Source organism: Parasteatoda tepidariorum, chromosome 5, assembly GCF_043381705.1.
Source record: "Parasteatoda tepidariorum isolate YZ-2023 chromosome 5, CAS_Ptep_4.0, whole genome shotgun sequence".
Classification (NCBI taxonomy): domain Eukaryota; kingdom Metazoa; phylum Arthropoda; class Arachnida; order Araneae; family Theridiidae; genus Parasteatoda; species Parasteatoda tepidariorum.
The window spans coordinates 67214974-67239276 of record NC_092208.1 but is presented as its reverse complement, the minus strand read 5'-3'; the positions used below and the strand labels follow the sequence as shown (position 1 = coordinate 67239276).

At 28.3% G+C, this 24303-nt stretch overlaps 2 protein-coding genes across 6 annotated transcripts in view; both read left to right on the top strand.

Moving 5' to 3' along the window:
* LOC107453160 (A-kinase anchor protein 1, mitochondrial) overlaps positions 1-24303 on the top strand; it is a 187796-nt gene that overhangs the window by 92015 nt on the left and 71478 nt on the right. The window lies entirely within an intron of this gene.
* On the top strand, positions 2-23879 carry LOC107453162 (Histone H4 transcription factor). Of its 5 annotated transcripts, none has more exons than XR_011636715.1 (11): positions 70-261; positions 2604-2762; positions 5386-5606; positions 8031-8133; positions 10479-10628; positions 12265-12351; positions 13925-14045; positions 17685-17823; positions 18944-19068; positions 21099-22291; positions 22801-23879. XR_011636715.1 is itself a non-coding variant. In XM_016069865.3 (10 exons), the coding sequence occupies exons 2-10, from the start codon at positions 2606-2608 to the stop codon at positions 21598-21600; spliced, it is 1605 nt and encodes a 534-aa protein (XP_015925351.2). In that variant the 5' UTR covers positions 2-22; positions 2604-2605; the 3' UTR covers positions 21601-23879. The 5 variants fall into 5 exon arrangements, 3 of the variants coding, with proteins under 3 accessions (XP_015925351.2, XP_071036648.1, XP_071036649.1); XR_011636716.1 differs by lacking the exon at positions 70-261 and adding an exon at positions 965-1499; XM_016069865.3 differs by lacking the exon at positions 70-261 and adding an exon at positions 2-22 and having other exon boundaries at positions 21099-23879.

The following is a 24303-nucleotide window of genomic DNA, read 5'->3' as shown; positions in this document are numbered from 1 at the left end:
ATCAAATTATTGACGCAAACTGGTAAAGTTGATTTGAGTTAATATTTGGAGCTTTAGTAACTTGTATTCACTACGAGCTCAGAAATTTTTTATTTATTTATAACTTTACATTTCAAGCTCAAGTTTTATCGAAATTTTTGAAAACCAAAACGAAACTTCAATGCTTCGTGAAATTTAGAAAATATCTTTGTAGGATTACAACGTCTAAATTGTGAAAATTGAAAGTTATCTTTCAAAGTTAATTTTAAGAATTTCTTTCTGGTATTACATTCTTACTAGTTGCGATAATTCTAATTTTATATCAATAATGCTCAGTAACAAATTCTATAGTTAATTAGTAGTATAAACGCATTCTATTGTTTGTGCTAGAAATATTATTTCAATTTAATAATAAAGTGCTTTTCTTACCCTCCCTTTTTTTTATAAAAATATCTGTGAACAAAATATGATAATTTTCTGATTATAGGTATATTGTTAGATGCTGTTGGAAGATTTCCTTATGGTGATCTGGGGCAGAATAACCTTGGCAACTTGCGGGTAACGACCCGCGAGAAACTGGAAACAAAACAGAAAGGGACCAACTTGAAAGGTGTATCACATGTCATCTACATGTTTTTTTTTGTGTGTGTATGTTTAAAATGTGAAAGTATAAAATCAATTTGGTACCTTGGCGATTGTAGTTTCGTGACAGATCATGATACGGAAATGTCTCTGATGCTCCTGTTAAATTTTTTTACAAGCTTGCACTTTGGATATTTCTGTATCGTTATCTGTTGCGCCAACTACAATCGCCAAGGTGTCAAATAGATTTTTAAACTTGCAAATTTAAAAAAAAAACAAACATGTAGATATTTGCCTGGGGGAGGCTACGAGTTATACCTTTCGAGTTGGTTCCTTTCTGGGATGTTTTTTTTTTGGTTTCTCGCGGGCCACTGCCAGGAAGTTTCCAAGACTTTGCAATCATTCTGCCACAGATCACGATACGGAAATCTCCCCCTTGCATTAATGATAGACTATTCACCTGAAATAAATTTTAATTACAATATTATTGGTTAATTACCATCGACTGCTGCTGTGCAATCTCCTTTATTATAAATAGTTACGTGCCTGTAAGCCATTAATAATTTTTTTATTCCTCAGTGATTATACAAGAACTGGTTAAATTGCATTCAAAAGAATCGGGAAATATTATTTCCAAAGCTGGCACAAGGTTTTTTGACGTCCTAGGCAAAGCCATAAAATAGGGCCCTCTTATTAGATCTAATTTTGTAAGGCAAGTGTTGACTTCTGGAAATTTTTAAAGCAGTTGACCATATTTTGGCATCCTTAGTGAGTGGCATTCTGGGCCCTGTTTGCCCATACTTATTGCCAGCTATGGATATTTGGAAAGATTTCTATATAGGTACCTGCGCCAAGAAAGTCACCAAACATAAGAGACAACAGGCAGTGGTACACAAGAAGCTGAAAAAAGCATCGGAGAAGGAGGACCAACTCTAAGGGTATAACTTGTAGCCAACTACGAATAAACATTCATATATGTTTTTTTATAGGGTTTTTTTTATACTTCTATTGCACTTTTTTTAATTTTTGCTATTACTAAAGCCTTTTGGCATTAGTTGTTGGCATTATCAGGTTATGATACTAAAGTATCTCTTGGTATTTAAAAGGAAAATTTTTTTTAAACTATGCTAAGTATTTGACTGTTTTATGCTAGCTGTGTGCCAAAAAATACTTCTATTTTTATTCAAAATTTGTGAAGTATTTGTTAACATTAAAAACTGGTAAAGAAAATATAGTTGCTCTAGAAAATTTTTAAATACTGTCATTTCCTTCTTATAAAGTAACTCTTTAAATTGCATTTTTTTGAGATTGGATACTACATTTACTATTTATTTTTTTATTGTTATAATGCATGTTAATTCACAAATATATAAGTATATATATATATGGCTACATTCTGCCCTAGAAAAAAGCTTCCTTTTAATTTGTTTACCTCAATTACTTATTAAAGTTATAATTGCTATTTACAGAAAAACGCACTATAGATAATACATCCCTTTACAGTGATATAAATCAAAGCAGAATAATTATGTTTAAAAAAATTATATTGAATAAGGTAAAAATAAATAAATAAATGCAAATGATATGCAAACCTATTTTTTTGTACATGGTTTTTCGTATAATTGCATTTTCAAAAAAAAAGTTTCTACATAATTCCAGGATTTTAGAGATTCAAGAGAACATGCAACTGTCAGGGAAAATTATATTTTTTAAATTTTTTTATAAAAACCTTGGAATTTCCTAATATTTTCCTAGAAAATTATTAATCGTAGAATTCATAGTAACAGTAATCAGTTATTGAGGTTCAAATTAAATTAATCTAACATCTTTTATTATTATTCCATAAAAAAATTCCCCTTTTCAGTGAAATTTTTACACAATACCATCTTATAGTAGTACTTAAACATATTTATTTGAAATTTTTTCCTTTAAAAATATAATTTTCTTTTGCACTATTCTGTCTGCAGTAGTGTTTTACATTATGATTTACAAGTAAATTAATTTATGTTTTTCCAAATTTTATCATTTTTATTTTAAAATAGTAATGATGGATGGAAAAGCTGATAAAAGAAAACCGGTACCCTATGCGGTTGAACCATTAAGTCTAAGATGCGAATTTGAAGAATGTTTTATAGTTGAAGAAGATGTTGATAGTCTGATTTCACATTTGGTGTCAGAACACATTAGCAAACTAACTGATGGTAAGACTTAATTATATTCTAGATTGAGGAATTTGTATGATGCATTATTGTAATGTAATGGTGGTTGGGTCAAATATTTATGACAATTAGATTTATGATAATTAGATTTATGATAATAGAAAGAAGATATTTATTAAGGGCATTTTTTATGCATTTATAAATAAAATCTGAATTGAAAAAGAAAATTGATGTGGTGTTAGTTGTTACAGTTTTAACCTATTGCCTAGTATTTTATTGTAAAAGAATATTCAAATAAATATTTCTTTTCCTCAAAAATTATTATCATTTTTTTTATATAGAAATAATAGTAACGGCAATGGTCTCATTATTATTATTTTTTAATGCTTATTATACAGGGAGAAAGTTCCAAGTTTACCCTTCTGTTATCTAGAAATATTTAAAATTTAGATGCAAAATTATTTTATTGTTAAAAATAAAAAAATGACTAAAGATATTTTTATGTTTATTATAAAAAAATTTGTCTAAAATTTTAAAAACCTGTGCTATTGTAGTAGAAAAGAAGAAGAAAAAAAAAAAATTTTTTTTTCCTCCAAAAAGTATTATATTAGTTTTAAAAAAAACACCTTATTTTAATGAAAAATTTTTCTTTTAGAGTCGTAATTCTGTTATAATTAATAATATTATCTGTAACTCAATCTATAGTTTCAGGGGTGAATCTAAGTTTTTAACTTATGTTTGAATAATGAAACAATTCAAGTACTGGTCAGACCTGATATAGTAAAAAAAAAAAAAGTAAAAATATTCTTAAAAAACTGGATAAAATGTTACAAAAATTTTAACGATTAAAAGAACTACAATGGTTTAAAGTGGTAAAATATGAAAATGGGTGCATTATGGTAAAGTTTCTCAGAAATAAAGTTGTTTTAAATTGAAAAACAGAAATATTGCATTTTATGATTACCAGAATAGCTAACACATTGTCAATTATTGAATTAATCTGTGGTGCATTGTAATTATGTGTACTCCAATTTATTTTTTGAAACTAATTTAATGGCTCATAATTATTGTGACCTACATCACTTTTAATCGATATTTTTACATTATATATTAAATCATTCCTTTTATTATTTATTGAAGAAATTTAATATTCAGAGTAAAGTTTATAATAACTTGGTTGATATTCTTTTTTCATTTAATTTATATCCTTATGCTACAATACAAAACTTATGAAAAGTAAATAATGGTCCTTATTTGGTATATAATTTTTATGGAACTATAGAAAATAATTCTACTAAATCTTACTAGAAAAAAGTCAACTAAACTAGATTTAATAAAAACAGCAGAAGTTTTATTTTTTATTTTTTCTTCTCCTCTATTAAGATTTAAATTAAGTTTTATAAGTATCTGATTCAAATATTATAAGGTTCTTGTGACTGTTACTCAGTTGTTGGATCCAAAATCAAAGTTATATCCAATTACTAATATTGTGACTGATACTAAATAGATTGGTCAGAGATTGAATGCATTCATTTTTATGCATAAAGAATTAATTACAGAAACTGCATACTCATGAATCTAGATCTTTATGGCCTGAGACCACAATAACAAAACCTGAACAATTTCAAATTTAGATTTTTATGGTGCAGGCTCTCTGAGAAGGAGATTGGACGCAATTCTGAATCTTGCTTCTTATGACGCATCACTGCTGTAAATGAAGCTGAATATGTAGAAATAATCTCGTAAATAAAATTGTAGGAGATGCTTTAAAGCAGTGTTCCCCAAACCCTGGTCCACGGACCGGTACCCGTCCATGGATCAAATGGTACCGGGCCGCCCATTTCATTGAAACTGAATTTGAATTCCTAGGTTTATACCCCAAAATGAATGTGTTCCATTAAAATTTTATTTATTTAAAAAAAGGGGCCCCCGAAAGTAGTGATATACATTTTTTAATGTTTTAAAAAGTAAAGAAAAGAAAACTACCGAAACTATTTTCTCTTTCAGTTAGTTTTAATAAAAAAGTCAATCATCATAACTGTAAATATCATAAATAAAACACGAAAGCGCTGCACTTAAATCCCTATTGCCATTTCCGACAACCTATCTGTGTGAAGAAGGGTTTTCTGCTGTAACAGCAACTAAAACAAAGCAACAGAATAAACTGGACATAAGCAACACACTTCGGGTGTCAATGTCTCCGATAACCCCCAGATGGAACCGTCTCATTGCAAAGAAATAAGCTCATGGTTCTCATTGATTTAACGTTCTAGTAAGTTAAAATGTTAAACCACTTTAAAATTTATTTTTTGGTGTAACTGTATTTTATTTTGAAGGTATGTTTAAATACAATTAAATTAAAAAATCAAAATAATCTAAAATATAAACAATCAACGTCTGTCCCCCCAGCAGGCCGTGGTAAAATGATCAAACGTTGACAGGTCTGCTGTGATAAAAAGGTTGGGGAAGACTACTATAAGGCAAATATAAACAAATGATGATGACCCTTCAATCCTTTTGAAGATTAAGGATTTTTTATTTGTTAATTAAATTGTTTGTTTTTTTATTATTCTATTTTGACTCTGTTAACCAGCATAGTATTTGTTACTTTTAGACCATTTAAAAGAAAATAAAGTCTGCATAACTTGATATTTAAACTCTTTAGGGGACTTACATTGTCACTGGAAAGATTGTGAGGGTTTTACAGAATCTCTACCAGAGCTCAGAAGACACATTTATTTTCATGCATTCCACACTAAAATCAAATACCATGGATTCAATCTTCAACTGCAGAAAAAATTGCCTAACTGCTCAGCTAGCATTCATAGCCGCAACATTGTGCCTGAACTTCCTGATCCCTTGATTTGTGGATGGGTTGATTGCTTGGTAAATATAACCTATTTTGCAAATTGTTTCTTTGACAAATATATTTAATCCACTATTTCTTCATGTAATTTTGAAATTGAATTCTTGTGCAATTTTGAAAATAAAATTAATGTGAAAATTTTACTATTCTAAACAGTAGTACACATTGAGAGAAAAAACTCAGAAGTTTTTATTATGTGAGCTCTATTTATTTGACATTAATATATACATTTAGAATTTTATTGACTGTATATATTGTATTATAGTGCCTGCTATATAATGTGATAACTAGAAAGCGTCCAAAATTTAAATGGTTAGACTCATTGATTTGATTTCAAAATAAGTGATGTTGAACAAACAAGATCTTGCAACAAACAGAACTGCATGAAGAAATGTTCTGGAGAAGATCAGGCCCCACCCTGGGCTGTTGTGCTAGTGATACAAATATAATATTACATTTTTATATGAAGTGAGATAGCTTTATTGGACATAACGAAGATAAGTTTACTATAGGATAAGTTTGCAATAGGATAAATTGAAGCATAGTTGTATAATGTTTAATTTACCTTAAAAATCTTTATTCAGTGGGTGAGACGGTATTTTAATTAAAGTTTTATACTAGTAAGGTTTTACAAATTAAAGTCTCTTTTTTTATTGATTTTTTAATGTTTGGAAAACTGAAGGAAAACTTCTGGAATTTACCAATTTCGACAGAGAACTAAAAACAGTAAGCAACTCTTATTTTATTTGGAAGAAAATCCTTATCACTTTCACACTAACTCTTTAGTATTTTGATGAATTTTAAGCCCCATCTTCTTAGAGTGATGAAAATAATTTGTCTTTTTAGTGAATGTAAACAAGAATCTCATATTGTTATGTAAGATACCTGAAAATGGTCTATTTCATAGAAAACTGTTACGAAATATTAATTCAGGACATTTCTTATTTTCTCACTTAAAAGATCTATCTCATTTTTAGTAAGTTTGATTGTGTAATCAAGAAGTTTTGGTTAAGATATTTTGGCGATTGATAGTCTAATAACAAAAAAATTTTCAGTATTTTATCTAAATTTCGTTAAAAATTTTATGACAATAAAAACTGATTTCTTTAACCACTGAGATTACAAACTAGCACACATTGTATTTCAAAAATTACTCAGTAAATTTTGGAAAAGTCACAGTTTTCCAGGTACGTCTAGTTCTTCTTTGCTCTTATATTTACTTTAATTTTGTGTTTACCATGGTAACCTTTCGTAATTTTCTAAATTCAGTTGCTACATTTTATAAGAGAGTTTTTCAACAGTAATGTTCTTACGTCTTTAAATTGCTATAAGGGTATAAAGATGTTTTAATAATGTACAGCTCATTTTTAAAGTTTTATTTTATTTTGCAACCAGCGTTAAAAAACTGACCTATCTTTGTGTTTATGACTTTTCAATGTTCAACTATGTGGCCTTGTAATTTTGAACTTGACCAAGAAGAGAAAAGAACTCCTGGATCAAGTAAGCCTTCATTGTGGACTTTTGAATAGAATCAACCCCTCATTTGTGTTACAGGAAGATAAAAAAGCTTAAAAATCTCCCACAATCAGCTTGACGTCGAGAAGATTTAACCCATGATGCATCTACCACTGAAGATATTTAATGTTATGTATGTTTATATATTTTATGTTTTATTATTTTATCAGTAGAAGCCAGGAGCACAGAGTTGGCATTGGCCAGCAATCACTGTAGTACAGCACCGGAGCCATCTTATTGGAAAGAATAGGGCAAAGTTTGGAAATTTAGCTACTGGCCAGTGGCTAGCTGTAGCATTTTTAAGAGTTTCTTCTTTTTAAAACATGCAGCCACTTATTCAAATATTGATTAAATGATTAAAAGAACCACTGATTGTATTGTAAGGAATTTCTTTCAAAGCTTTTCTCAAATATGGTAAACATTACGAGGTTTATTTCTAAAATGAAAATTTTTTTTAGAAGGAAGTGTAACGCGAAATAATTTTCTGAAGATTTCAAAATATTCATAACTCCATATTTATGTTTAAAATATTAAATTCATATAGGATGCATTTTTGATGTAAAGAGTATCAATCAGATGGCAACTGACTGATAAATTTTTAATTTTTCTTTTATTACATTTAGTCACCCTTGGATCAGTTGCGACCATTATATTTGCCTTATATTGGGAGGCAAATGCTTTTCTCCTGAGCGACTATGGCTCTATGTTTAAAGTTTATACACTAAATATATGTTGCTGAAATTTTTCGCTCTTTTCACCAAAAAAAAAAAGAGCAATTTCTAAAAATGGTGCTCAAATAAAAGGCCTTTTCTACGATTTATTATTTTTTTTAAAATGTTACTGAATTATAAATTGAATTGACTAATTAAAATTGCTTCTATGAATATAAAATGAGCATATTTACGATTTCTTTAACTTGTTATTTTTAGGTAGTATATGAATGTGCTGAGCATTATTACCGTCATGTGGATTCTCATGCAAAGTTTGACAGTAAAAAAAGTGATAAGGGGCCTGCAATTTGTTCATGGGAAGGTTAGTGATGTTTTTCTGTTCGTAAATTTTTTTTTTAAAGTATTCATTTAGAGAAAATGATACTTATCTACTACAAGGGTAGTAAAAAATTTTTAGACTGTATTATTAACAACAAATGGGCACCTAATATACCAATATAGGTACTGTTGTGTTAAATTGTTAGCCCCTCCCCCCTCCTTTGAAGCAGAGAAATATTGTAGCAAATATCTCGAAATAAATAAGTATCTCTAAAATAATTTTATTAAAAAATATGGTGAAATTATGTGAAAATTATATTCGTTTAAAGTTTTGTAAGGATAAATAACATCTTTGCAAATTATTAGACGAATTCATCCTCTCAGGATTTTGTGTGAAATTTTATTTGTTATGCACTATATTTCCTTTAAATAATAAAAATACCCGTTTTTTTTTTCCCTTTCTTTTTTTCTTTTGAAAGAAAGTCACCAGTTTTTAAGTTTAAAAAAATGAAATTTGAAAAAATTAATATTCAATTCTTCATTTAAAAAGTTACCAGTTTAGATAAATGAAATAAACGCATGTATATATTTCTCACTTTAAATGTTTTTTTTTTGTTTTTTTTTTTTTTGCGCTTTAATGTGAAATGAATGTAATATTTTTCATTGCTAGTAATTTAATAATGCTGTCACTAGATTTATTTCCATAGTGTATTTATGATGTCCTTAAGCTCGTAATTTATTTGTTTTTCTTATGTGTACAACTCTTAACGTACGTATGTTAATGCAGGGTTGCCACAGACTACTAAAATGCGACTATTTGCTACTATTTTCGGCCTTAGGCGACTATGGCGACTTTTTTTTTGCCTGAAAAAGCTAAAAAAGCAATTATTTTCAGGAATAGGCGACTATTGGGAGACTTTTTTACTCTTAGCGAAGTTATTTTTATACTTATACTTATTTTTCGTAGACCTACTGTTACTTTGCAATTGCTGCCCAATCGCTGTTATCTTAGATTTTCATTCTGAGCTCAATAAATCAACGAAAAGAAAATATAAATAGAAAAAGATTCTTCATTGGTTTTTTTTCAATTATTGTTTTTAATTTCAAGCGATACAATTTAATAGGGGTATTTTGTATTTAACTTTGTTATAAAAAGTTAGTTTTTTCAAATTTATTTAATGTAAGTAAGTATAATAATTTGAATATTTTTAAACTAATAAATGTTCAGTTGTTTTTAATTATAAAAAAAAAGCTTACCTTTATTCAATTTGCTTTTATTTTTGAGAAACTGAAAACAAAAGTTTTAAAAAAATTTGAATGTTAAAAAGAATATTTTTTTTAATTAAATAAAGAGTTTAGTAATGTTTTGACGCTTTTTAATAATTTAACATTAGTACTTAGAGTATTTTTTTTTTTCAATTTTTATTAAAATTCTTTCAATACTTGTTTGTTTTATATTTTGTTAGATAGTCAGTGTCATTTTTAAACAAAAATCTTAAGTCAATTTTATTTTCAAAAACGAAAATAATAATAAATAAGTAAAAAAAAAAAATTTACATTTATTAAGTACAGAATAATAGATTTATAGAATAATAGATTTCCCATAGGTAATTTCTAAACATATGCTAAATCGCGATGTCTAATAGACGATGTATCACGATTTAAAATTTCTGACGGCAACCAGTCCTAATCATAGTATTTGACAATTAAACTACAATTTTAGTTTTTTGGCTACTATTTTTGATACATTTTTGTTCCTGTTCAGGCAACTATTTTCATAGTTTTAGCTTTTTCATGCTTGAGGCTACTAAAAGCAACTATTTTTGTTCATTTTTTACTGTGGCAACCCTGTTAATNTTTACATTTATTAAGTACAGAATAATAGATTAATAGAATAATAGATTTCCCATAGGTAATTTCTAAACATATGCTAAATCGCGATACATCGCGATGTCTAACAGACGATGTATCATGATTTAAAATTTCTGACGGCAACCAGTCCTAATCATAGTATTTAACAATTAAACTACAATTTTAGTTTTTTGGCTACTATTTTTGATAAATTTTTGTTCCTGTTCAGGCAACTATTTTCATAGTTTTAGCTTTTTCATGCTTGAGGCTACTAAAAGCAACTATTTCTGTTCATTTTTTACTGTGGCAACCCTGTTAATATCATTTGAAGCAAAAGTTTATGAATTGTTTAAGTCAAATTTCGTGCAACTGTTTTCAATGTTTTAATATCATATCAGTTTCAGTAAACTAGCTCATATTTGAGAATGTTGTTACATCAAATATTATCTGCTTGTAGTTGTACAAATTATTAAACAGTTTGCTTGTATTTTGTTTTATTGTTCCTTTAAAGTATTTTTTTTAAATTTTAATGTATAGGATGTAACAGGACATTCAATGACCAGTATAAAGTTAAAGAGCATTTACGATCTCATACACAGGAGAAACTTATTGCTTGCCCCACTTGTGGAGGGATGTTTGCGTCAAGAACAAAATTTTTTGACCATATTCAAAGGCAGATGCCGATTGGTAACTATTATATTTCTTTATACAAATAAGTCTTTTGAGCGTTTTAAAGTCTATGCACTGTTATGCTTGAGCTTCATTGGCCTAAAAAAAGTATGAAGATGGTAATGAAAGTCAACATATTTTAAGCACTCAAAAATAGGCAACTATTAACAAGACTTGCCAGACACAATGAGGAAAGCAAAAATGATTTTAAGCATGAAAGGTAAAGTTGCCAATGAAAAATGAAGGTAACAAAACTAGAAAAACTGCTGTAGCCAAGAGTAAAACAGAAAAATAAATGAAAAGGGAAGAAAAAAAACAGAAAAACTGTTGTAGCTCAGAGAGGCACATCTGGACAAAATGCATTTTCATGTGCCCTGCAAAAGGGGATGAAGAACTCATGTTGGCAGCAAGGGAATCAGAAATCATACAAATGAAATAAGATTCCAGGGTATAACGATGTGCTTATGTGACAATGGCGAAAAAAAATTTGACATTGTCAAAATTAAACTTATGCTTAAGATTCTAACAATGTATGCAATTTATGATTTATTGTATTATTAATAACGGACATATTCATCATAAATTATGATAGATCAGTCCAAGATTGTAGATAATCTTAGGAATAAATACAAATTTGACTGTGCCAAAATCATTTACACTTCTGACACATCAGCTCATCTCAATGCCCTGGAATCTTGTTTATTCATATAAATGCTATGAACAACATTATCAGGGATCTGTCTAGGTTTTTTTGAGAGGTACCTATTTTGTGAAAATTTAGACATAATTTGTGAAAAATTAAAAATTATATTAAACAAGTATATGGATTACAGTATTTTGTATATTGTATTATGTATTTTGCGAAGCTACCGTTTTTCCTAAAGTTGAATTCGTGAAACTACCATTTTTCCTAAAGTTGAATTTCTGAAACTACCATTTTTCCTAAAATTGAATTTGTGAAGGTACCGCTAAATGGTAGTAAATTCGGCCTGAACAGAACCCTGATTATTTCCTCACCACTCCTCCAGAATGTGTAGAAATGGATTTTACCCTGATTCACCTCTCTTGGCTACATCGGTTTTTCTAGTTTTGTTTTTCACCTTTACTTCCCATTTATACGAGACCTGACATCAGAAGCAGAACTATAACTGCATTTTTCACCTCCAATTCTCCTAGCCCGCTTTTTGGCAAGCATTGCCTGGTGAAGATGGATTCAAGTCAAGCAGGAATTCAGACTTGTGATGATATGCTCTTTGAGTAATGTGTTTATTTTCTGCCTATTTTTGCAAGTTGAGATTCTTAATCATGAGAAATGAAATGGTGTAAATTTGACAAGCCATTTTATTAGGCTTATGACGTCTGATGCCTTTTTTCACTCTTGTGTAAATAAGGTGTTCCTTTATTTTTCCATTTTTCATTGGCAACTTTATGTTTAGTGTTCCGAATCTATTTCTTTCTTTCATTAATGTCTGACAATTCTTGAGAATGGTTGTCTTTTTTTTAGCCCTTGAAACATATAGACTTTTATTACCATTTCAATATTTTTTCAAAGCCAATGAGTTTTTTTAATCAAGTATAGTTCAATGCTTCAGTTTTGTAGGATTACTTATATCATATGCATTCTTATTCTGTAAAAATTTACTTGTGTTTTCAGATGAAGCTGAAGACTCTTATGTTTGTGAATATTGTTGTAGAAAGCTCTCATCGGAACGGCTGCTTCGAGATCACATGAGACACCATGGTAAAATAATGTTATTTTTCTTTGCCAATTTTTTTATATATAATTTATTGTTACAGCAGTAGTATGCCATTATTATGTTTCTGATCTATGTGTATTTTACATTTATATGTTATTGCTGCATATTTCCAATTAATACTGCTTCTTTTAGTGTTAATAAAGTTTCATTTATAAGTGCAACTTTTACTATATTCTCCTATTTTATTGAATTTTCCATTTCCACCAACAAAAACAAAATAATTGCTTCTTTTTTTTTTGGAAAGGTACTGTTAATTTTTTTAAAATAATTTATATGCTTTGCAGTAAATAGGGTGTTCCTGTGAAATTTTGCAGTATGAAGTTTGACTGTATGTTCCTATTTTATCTAGCTTTTAGTTTCCACCAAAAAATAATAATAATAAATTTATAAAATTTTTTTGTTTATGAAATTAATGTTAAATTTTTTTTTCCTAATTAGTACTTTTGGGAAAAGGAAAATACAATAGAGATCACATAAGAAAATGCATTAAAAAATTTATATTAGTTTGCTGCACTGTGACTTATCATTTGAAAATTTTGGTATGTTGACAGTTTCTATTTTCAATTATTTTATGTTATTATATTGAAAATGATGGTCACGAACAGTATATCTCCGCGATTTGAATTTTACAGACGATCTCTGCCATCTAACAAGCAACATACAACATATGCAAACCAGTACAAATAACTTTTTTACTACTGCAAAAAGATGTGAATTAAAGATTAACAAAGAAAAAACAAAGATTATGAAAAATTTCTCAAAGCAGAATAGCAACATATATCTCAAAAACTATCTAATTAAAGAAGTTAATCACAGTTTTACCTACTTTGTATCAATTATAAGTGACAGAGGAGGTGCAGATCAAGATATAGCCAACAGGTTGAATAAATCACACAGTGCTTTTGCAATTCTAAATAAATTTTGGGCATGCAGAATTATATCAAATGAAACAAAAATAAGAATATTCAACTCAAATGTTAAATCGGTACTAATATACGGATCAGAAACCCCGTACAACCTGAAAACAAATATAAATTAGTTACAGACTTTTATCAATAAATGTTTCAGAAGACTTGTTAATATAAAATGGTTTCACAAAATTTCCAACAATGAATTTCAGAATCAGTAAATAAAAACCAATAGAAATAAAAATAAGAAACCATGAATAGCGATGGATTGGACACACTATCAGAAAGCTGGAAAAATTCAAAATAAAATGGGCACTGGACTGCAAACTCCAACGTTAGCGAAAAAGGGGTAAACCTGAAATGACATGGCTCAGAATTATTATGAATGAATTAAAGACTATAAATAAAGCATGGTGGGAAATAAAGAGCATGGACACCAACAGGCTGAGTTGAAGAGTCACGACAAAGGCCGTGGGGTAAAATAATAAGAAAATATTGTAAATGGCTGAATAATTATATAGTTTTGTAAGAGCTGATGCTTGAATATCTGGAATATTCTATATATAGCCATTTGATCTATTATTAAATGAATTGCTTTTTTTCTTCATGAATCTATTATTACACCTCTAATTTTAAAACTCTGTTTTAGTAAATCATTACAAATGCCCATACTGTGATATGACGTGCCCTACTCCTTCTGGTCTCAGAGTTCACATGTCATACAGACATTCCGAAGTCAAACCACATTCTTGCCCTTACTGTGATTACAGGTTTGATTATTTTGTATCTTTTTCTTCAAATGTTTTTTTTTTTTTTTTTTTGTACATACACTGGATGTAGATTCTGTTATACTGGACGTAACTGCAGATGTAATAAGTTAAATGCAGGAAAATTTTAATTAACTTTATTGGGATTATGTTTGAGTACTGTAGATGTTATTTTTTATTGTATGGAGTCTTGTGGCTCTAGATACTGTGCATGCATTATTGAGCAGATTTTCCCTTTGGGTTACTTAATTATTAAAAATGAATGATTTAATTTATGAATAATAAATATTTTTATAAATTAGGTAGTTTTAAATTCCTCAAGTTCTGTTCTGAAAGATAATAAATTTATTTTTTACTGTAAATCAAAAATTATTGAATGAATACAAGTCCTAATTGTCCATTGGTAAAATAAATTTAAGGACTGACATTGCACCATAATATTTGTTGAAAATTGTGTTTTTATAATTTTCAAAAATCTAAGTAATAGCAACTAGTATGCATTTGTAGACGAAATAGTACAGATAACCGCTGTGGCAGAATTTTTAAAGCTATCTGCGACAAAACTCTTTAGCACTAGTATCTTTCTGCAAGATACTTTTAATAATAACAAAACATGTATGTTACTAATTTAAAATAACAAAAGCGCTGTATTTACGAAATATCTATCATATATAAAAAATTTTAATGAAACATGTAAATGATTTTTTATTCTAATATTATGGGTGATATTCTCAAATTTTGTTGGGGGAGAAAACGCACTAATTATTTCCATCTTCACATTTTGTAAATAATCATCATAATAAAAAAATAATTAGAAATAATGAAATCTGTAGTAGTACTTGCCGGAAAAAAGAAGAAAAGATCGATGACGAAATCACGCGAAATGGACTCCTCAAAAAGGTATTACTCAAATGCGTATTTGGTTTCAAAATTCGGATGTTATAAATATCGTATAAGAAATGTCGGATTTAAAAACTATGGAAAAATCAATAGCAGTAACATCTAAAAAAAAAACAATAGAATCGTTACCTTAAAAAGTAAATACTCAAATACACGATTCGATTCAAATTTTCCATATTGTTTTAAATATATTGAGATATTTAAAAACCATGTGAAAATCAATATCAATAACTGCCAAAAATAATCGAAACATTATCTCGATTTACAATACTATTGGCGTAAATTGAGAGCTCCAAAAAGTGATTAGCTGAATATTTGATTCAAATTTTATGTGTAAATTTCTACAGAAAAGAAAACTAAACTTTTTTACTTTTCAAAAAGAAAAATCTTTCTACAAGAACTCTATAACATTGTGCAACAATGTCGCCATGTCACTGCGATTATGCCTGGAGGTAGGCAGATAAACATTTATTACCTTACAACATGTGAGTTTTTGCCCAGTTCCTTCTTGCCAGCTTATGATGTAGTTTAAGATATGGCTTGCAGTAAAGTGTTTTCAAAATGCATTCTCAAATACGTCTAGGACCGAGTCCTTAGACACTGCTAAACCGATAGTGTTTTTTATTTGGCGAATTGACATATTTTGCTTTGACACTAGTGCCCGAGTTCGCCTATTGATGGAACACTCATTGCACACTGTCATTCACATCTTTGTTTTCATGTAAAATCATCTTTTTTCTTCAGCACTTGATAAATACAATGTTTTGATCTTCATAAGATTTTATAAATTTTCAAAACTTTCTTTTTTTGTGTGAATTCTGCAGCTATTGACTTTGTGAGTGTCAGACTTCTTAATTTGAAATAATTAGACTGTCTTTGTGATTTCCTGGAAGTACATCACTTCATTAAGAAATTCATTAAGTGCTTAATCTCCAAAACAGTCCTCTCAAACAAAATTTTTAAAAATTGCAATATTAATTAATAAAATCAATTTTAATTAATGAACATTTCTTGATAACATTTCATTTTTGTTGTAATTTAAAAATTTGTGTGCTTAAATGTTTGAGACAAACTGTACATACACAAGGCAGAATTTAAAATTAGTGAAGCCCTAAACTATTGAAGGTAGTGGTGCCCTTTATATGTTATCTAGTATAGCTTTCCAGTGCTGGATATTTCTGAATAAGCATTGAAAGAGCTGGACATTTTCCCCTATTTATATTTTTTGATGAACCAACAGAATAAAAACAAATAATGGGTAAAAGCATTCAATATAGATCTGCGGGAAAACAATACAAAAGACATGCAACTTTGAGTTTCTTTTAATAGGTTTTTATTCTAAGTTAATGTAGGTAGTTAAATTTGTCTTATTACTGATTTAAAAGTGATGTAAGACACCAATCTAAAACCCCCTTCAATTTAGTAAACACTACCATTTTCAAATGAGATTAGTGCTAAAAATTTGACACCAAGAAAGGCGTGAAAGGGCAGCAAGTAAGAAAACAGTTTACTAGAAATTAGAGAGATATTTTTTTTTTGTTGATTTGCAGATTTTGACCAGCTCCGAGCAATGCAATACAATAAAAAAATTGTGGTTCGGAAGGCCCCACATATTTTAGACAACTCTGAGTAATGCTTAAAAAAGATATTTTAGATTTGAGGACCTTAAGTTGCAGCCGATCTAACTTATACTTAAATCTGGCATTTTGTTTCTCTTAATTAAAGCCTTTTGTTTCTCTACAAGCCTTTTGTTTCTCTTAATTAAAGTTACACTTTTCCAAAAGAAGGAGACTAATTTTTTACTTTATTAACATTTCAAAGAAATTTATCATTAAATCTTTATTTATTTATTTTTTTGTTGAAAAAAGTCTCCTATGGTGATAAAAGCAGACTGAGAAAAGACTTTACAACCACTGCTTTTGAACCTAGGTAAACTTTGTCAAATACATTTTTGAAGTTGTTCCGAAACAGTTACACATTTTTAAGAATTCCTTTGTGATTTTTTAAATCTTTTTAAAAGAAATCAATGCTTGGATCTTTCTTAAAAAAATTTCTTTGGAAGTTTGGACCTCTGAAAGTTAAGCAATGCATCTACAGTGTTACACAAGAATTGTTTTATCAGAGATCCCAGAATGTATTTCCATTAAAAAAAATTTAAAAAATCATTTTGAACTAACTTTTATGAAATAATGAACTACAATGGTCAGACTATTTTTCGACACTGGTATCACCATTATGAAAGTATTTATTATAACTGGCCATAAGTGTTTGGATACCGACCCTTTTCAAAGATTGATGCCACTTGGGAGTGCAACCATTGGGCAACAATGAATCTGGTCCTATTGTTGACCTGAAACTGTTTGCCAACAAGAAGAAAAAAAGACTTCAGGTGATAGAAAGGATGAATATCATTTAGTCCAAGATCTGGGCTGTAGTGAAATGATCAAAAAAAGGAGATGGGTTACATTTTTACTTACTTCATTGAGATACCGCACCTGCTATCTCACCCTCATTGCATTAGGTCCATACACTTTTCAAATTTTTTTTTAAATTTCTCAAGTTTTGATACTCCTCACAGTGAGAAATTGGACAGCAGACAATATCTTGCATGGGATTTTAAATTCTCACAAAACAGCAAGTACCGTGTATGTTTACTAACCTAAATTTGCTTATTTGGTGCATTATTTTATTGATCTAACATGAAATAAAAGTAGTTTTTATAGAATGGATTTTTCTGTTTAGGTGCAAATCAGAAAATGATCTAAGAAAACATCTCGAATCCCATAGTATGGTTCCTACTTATACATGTCCTGTCGAAAACTGCTCCTATGCTACCAGATCTCAAACTTGCTTTAGTGTTCATTGTAGAAAAAAGCATTCGGTAAAAATTTTAACTATCTTTCTTTGATCATGCTTTCTGATTGAATCTTTTTAAAACATTCTTTTTGATAAGGAACAGTGATATAAGTTTTCTTTACAATATTGGAATTAATTTATATTATAAATAGGTGTGGTGGCTATAATTAAGGAGATATAAATGATATTTTTGAAAAAATTGATATTTCTTGGGGAATTTTTGTCTTATTTAATTCTGCAGCATTAATTTATTTTGCTAAGGACTTTAATTCCAAAGATTTCAGTGAGTGACAGAATAGATGAGTGATCTAAGTTTATTATTTCAGTTTATAGTCAACAAGTAACTTGAGAAACCATGTCTTCTGATACCAAATTTAGACACAAAGAATGGGATCCGCTGAAATGAAGGTTATAGTTTTTGCCAGTCGGAAGTTTGCAAATAAGAAGTAAAAATCTGGCAAAGCATTCATTTCTGACTGTCAAGATATAAACTTTAAAGTTCTTTTACTCAAATTGACTAAAATATTACTTAGATCATTCATTGACTCAGCTATCAATAATGTTAAGTGGTTATAATTATATAAAACCAATTAAAGGTTTAAAAAAAATTATACCAAAGAAGTTTAGCAAATATGACTATGTTTAAGTTTTTTTTTTTATTCTTAGTTTGGTAGACGTTAATGTAAAATTATTATTTAATATTTGTGTTAATTTAATGCTATTTTTGATTTTATGCACTTGAAATATTTCTAAAATATAGAAGTGTATAAAAGTTTCAAAAAATTCTCAAGTTAAGGCTGTTTAAAGAAATAGAATGAAATCTAAAGATTTTCTTGTTGACACACTTTCTTAAACATTTTGTAACTGGTTCTAAGTTCATTTAAGTTTAAAATTTAATATTTTAAACTTTTGAAAGATAATGCTTATATTCTAGGGTTTATTTCAATTGTTATTTCAATAGAAAAAAATATGTAATAAATTAAATATTCCATTTTTAAGAACATAATTTTTAAAACATTAATAAAAGAGATAAAGGAAAATGAAACAGAATAATAGTAGAAAATTCTACAAAAAAGAAACATTAAAGGGAAAAAACCAACCAGTCAAAAACATGTTTGAAATTACTCATGGTATTTTTCTTTTAGAAAAAAGGTCCTTTGAAATATGCCTGCCATCTCTGTGAGAAGATATTTACTCGTGGAAACTACCTGACTAAACATCTTTTGGGTGTGCATAAATTCCGTTGGCCTTCTGGTCACTGCAGATTTCGGTAAGTTGTTATATGCTGTTAAAAAAAACATTCTTTTTTACTATGTTGTATGTATAATTGAATATATGTAGTAAATATATGTGTATGTAGTGAATATAAATTAACTTTTTTAAATACCTTCACAATAAAAAACTTAAAAGTGAGTTGGAGCAATAATTTTTTGCATTTTTGAAGTGTCAGCGATTCACTTCAAAAGCTGAAGCTCTACTGTGTGTAATTAAATAGCAACAGAAAGAAAACATAATTTTTATGTTATATCTTTTCACCATGATATTTATCTCTTTTCGGCATTGCCTAAATCATTATTAAAAATGTTGTTTCCACTCTATTTTAAGTTTTTTACTATGAGGATCAATTTTTGATGAGAAAAAGTAGATGTCCATTTGAGAATATCGCAATTCTTCCTTTTGCAACCATAATCCTGAATAATTTTTTTAATGCTAATTTTTCACTATTATTTGTTTTTGCTCTTCTGTTTCTGACTTTCTCAACATTTAGAATGATATCCAGTATAAAAACAATAATCTGATTGAGAGGTAATTTGAGGTGAAGCAATTAATTATCCAAAATAGATGACAACACACGAAAGATGGAAAGCTATTAATTTTATTTATTGATTTTTTTAAATTATTTTTAGTTAAATTCTTGTTTTTCATTTAATTAAAAAAAATGAATGGTGGTAATATTCAATGAAAACTTAAATCCTAATCGTAACGATAAAACATCCAACAATGTCTAGTTTGTTCCACTTTACTTATATATTTGTTCCACTTTACTTTATAAACGCAACAAACATAAGTTAAAGTATACACCAGAATTTTTATAAGCTTCTTCTGAATCAAGGAAGTTCTTTCATTTATACTTGGTTAACCATCAATTCTATTCTATTTTCTAATTTGTGCTTCATATTTTGTGATTGTGTTCTTGAAAGTTTCAATATTTATTTAGTGATATTTTAACTTATGTTTCTTACACATCCATTGATTGCTTAAAAATTTAAATGGAAAGTGCTGGAACTATGAGAGTTTGAAAAAGGTTGCATCTCATTCCAGTTATATTTAAATGTGTCTTTAAAAAGGAATTTGCAATGAATGGTTAAAAATATGAACACTGAATCGAGAAAAGTATACAAACAGATAGAAAAATTTTAATTTAATGGTGACAAATTTTGACAATGTGGCTGACAGGAATGATGTAAATAGTGAGTTCGAGTTGTTAAATATTTTGAATTATCTATCTTTAGATTTTAAAAAGGGTCACTCTGTTTGTAAACTTTAATTATTCTAATTTATGGTGATTAGTGAAATCTTCTTATAAAATTTTACTTAAGAAATTGGAATAGTCTCTGTATCTTATTTCAAATTAACTAAGGAAAAATTTAAGATACATAATAAGAGAAACTTTCAGAGTTGTATTGATTGAAAAATTTTATGGGAATTATTGTAAGTTTAAATTATCCAATGCTTTTAATTACCTACATTCAAATTATAATAAAGTCCTCTGTAATTATTAATGTCAATAATTTGTGTTTTGGGGTAAAATCTCAATAAAGATGGTTGTCCATGTTCAAGTTTTTTTTAAAAGAAAAAGCGTTGTATATGTAAAATTTTTTATTCAAGTATAGTTATTAGAGAAAAGCATATGAAAATGAAATTTTATTTTTTAAAAAAAAGAAAAAAAGATTGCCTCTACATCAAATTTCAAATTAATAAAAAAAATGGAAAAAAATTTAAGTTAATACTAATAACAAGCTTTAACATTATGTTAATGAAAAATATAATGGAAATTATTATTAATTCAAATTATCTGTTATTTTTATTTAATGTTTTGAATTAGCCTTATTAAAATTAAAAGAAGGTCACTGTCTTTGTCAGTTTCACCAATTTTGATTCAGTAATTTGTGCTTTAATTACAATCTGAATGGAGATGTTTGTCCATGTTCAAAACAAAACAAAATTGGATTTGTCAATAATTTTCATTCAATAGTTCTCAATATTAATAATTCCCATTCCATAATTTGTGTTTTTCAGATACAACTTAAATGAAGATGGCTGTTTTCGACTTCAAACAGTCCGTTATGAAAGCTTGGAACTTTCTGAAGCTATGATGAGTGAAAGTGCAGAAAATGTTGATAACCCTGATGGGGTGGAAAGACCAGCAATTGAAAATGAGCCAATACCCGATATCTATTCTAATGACATTAATATTACTGAATCACAAGTATCTAATAAGCAAGTTCTTCATAGTTCTAACCCTGTTATCAACGGATCTGTTGTTGTCTGCATGGAAGGAGGCAGGAATAGCTTGATTAATTCAGATTGTAATGTTTCTGAAGAGGAACCTATTTTGATTAAAATTTTGGAAGCTCCAGAAATTATGTCTCCTTGCAATAATGAATTATATTTTAATACCTCTAATGCAGAACAGACTTTAAGCTTTGAGAACTCAAATATAGAAGTTTTGAACAGTTGTCAAAAAGGGGAAATACTACTAGAAGCCTGCGAGGTCTTGCCACATTATGAATCTATGTAGTATTGTGCCGATTCTTTGTTAGAGTCATGTATTATAACTGATTGTAATTATAATTTATTACTGCTATGTGAAATTAGAAAAATTTGTTGTATAAAATGAAACTTATTTATTGCAAGCCTCAATTTAAAGAATCAGGGTATAAAGAGTATATATCTGAGTTAATATGGGTATGAAAAGAATTTTTTTTAAACGTGAAATAGTTACTTATTTTTTGTAAAAAAGCTGTATTGATTCTGTTGTTGCAAGCATAACTTGGATTTAGTTAAAAAAATTTTATAATTTTGAAAATTACTTTGCTACAACTATCAGAAAAATGTATCTAGCTATTGCTGGAAATTTTATTCCCTTTGAAAGGAGTCCTTTAATTTTAAAGTTCTTGAACTGTGGGAAATTATTCAAAAAGTAAATATAGTCTTAAAGAGTCTAAACATTCAACCACTCTCCTGACCAAATTTTCCAGATAGTAAAAGGCATGTTTATTCAGAGTAAGAAACTTTTTTTTGTCTAATATTGTAACTTAAAATATTGTCTGCATTAATTTACATAATTTTAAGTTAAACCATTAAGATTGGGTTCTAATAATTGAAATCTCAATCAATAGATTAAAAGTTGTTCAGTTAACACTTTTTTATTTTGAGCACTGCACATAAACATAAAAGAGCAACAGTGTGTGTTGACCTGTATTGGTTTTGTCCTGACTTAAGGCCTGTTTACACGGTCCAATTTCTTGAATCCGAGAAATTGGACGGATTTCTCTGTCCAAGAAATTGGATGATTCATTGACACTATCCAAGTTCTTGGAATGTCGCTGATTCGTTGAAAGAAAAACTTGCGCATGCGCATTGTTCATATTCAACATTTTAAAATAATACTTACATAAGTTTAAAATTACTAAATAAATTCAAATAAAATCATAATAACACAAATAAACCACAACAGATCAATTTATTTGGACTAAAACATATGAAAACAGACAAGAAGATGACATAATTTGCTGCCTGATTGTTGACGTCACAAAACCTAAGACGCTGATTGGTTAAGGGAGAAAAAACTTGGATGGAAAGTAGAACATGCTCTACTATCATTCAAGAAGTTTGACCAAGTTCTTGGATGTTTGTTTACGCGATCAAAGCTCAAAGCAAAACAAGTTTCCATCAATATCAATCAATCTCTGTCCAAGAAATTGGATCGTCTAAACAGGCCTTTATACAATCAGTGCAGCAACAGCTGTATAATGGCTGTTAATATGGAAATCGTTCAATAACTTGTTGTTGTTCATGTGTTTGCATAAATATTTTTGTCCAAATATTTGAGTTCCTGAATTTCACTCTATGAGTGTTGCACATTCTAAATATAAATTTATTCCCTTTTATTTCATTTAAAATAATGATTGTGGATATTTACTTTTTTTCTCAGTACCTTTCGCAACATGTAAAATGCAAGGCCATCACCTATTCTGAATAAAGGAATAAGTGTTTTAAGTACAAAAAATATCAAAAAAAACAAAATCAAAAATATAATCTAAAATCCATGATAGGAATGGTGGCTCTTAAGTTCAATAATTTTGACCAACTATGGTTTAGCAATCACTATGAGTTAATAAATGAATTGTCTCGGTCCCTATGTTCTTGACGTGAACAAGTTTGACTGCATTTCTGAAACAAACTACTTGGTTTAATTTTTTTATTGTGAACTGCAAGTTGGTTGCTTTTTCTCAATAGTCAAACTTCTAAAACAAGTTGGTTAAAAAAAAAAATCTCTTCTGAAATAGCATCCATACACTTTAAATTTTTTTTACTTGTGTTTTTTTACCTTTACTAATAAAAAAATTTTGCAGTACAGTAAAGCAATCAGACCTGTATTTTAAACTAAATTAAGAAATGTTCCATTAAACATTGCATCCCCTGTGAAACATTGTACTAAAATTTTCCTTCTACCCATTACTTCATGCTGGAAAGCCTGCATCTAAAAGTTTAACAAAAATTCAAGACTAACACTTAGAGGGTTAAAGAGTTATTCAGCTACAAATTAATTTGAGTTATATATATATTAATTCAGGCTAATCATTCTTCTGTTTGAACGCATTTGTTACTTAAATTTGTATGATTGTTTTTATTTCTATAAAATTGATGATGTCTGTAGAATATGTTATAAATAAACTACCATCCATTGTTTTTATTTATAAAGTTAATTGTGTAAAGAATTTTTTAAGAAAATATTATTTTCCCAACAAAGTTGGTTATCTTTTTTCTAGAACAAAATAAAGTTCTTCATTTTTATTCACAGTTTTGATTCTTTGTTGATTGTCAATTATAGAAACTATATCATATCACCGGCTGTGATTATGTTATTGAATATGGAAGTAAAGTTAAACATTCTGAATATGAACTCCAATAGATTTTATTTCTATTAAATGAAAAGAAATTAAATTTAAGAATATTCTCTATCGCTCTAAGCTTCATAAATTAAAGTAGATAATGAAAGTTCATTGAACTCTAACTCTTTACCAGTCAACGATGTGTTAACACCATTTTTTAAATTATTGTAATTTTGTAAACAGTTTAAAGTTTCATAAAAATATTTTGATTTTTTTTCATAGAATTAAATATTTTGCATTTTTTACAAATAAGTTAAATTATTAACCATTACTTTTATTCAAAAAATATACTATTTTATTTTTATTATTGTTTACTTTATAAGAAT

Coding starts and splice junctions, on each gene's coding strand:
- LOC107453162 (XM_016069865.3), top strand. CDS start 2,606: ATGATGGATGGAAAAGCTGATAAAAGAAAACCGGTACCCTATGCGGTT. Junction 10,629..12,264: donor TCAAAGGCAGATGCCGATTG/GTAACTATTATA, acceptor TTGTGTTTTCAG/ATGAAGCTGAAGACTCTTAT. Junction 14,046..17,684: donor TGCCCTTACTGTGATTACAG/GTTTGATTATTT, acceptor TTTTCTGTTTAG/GTGCAAATCAGAAAATGATC.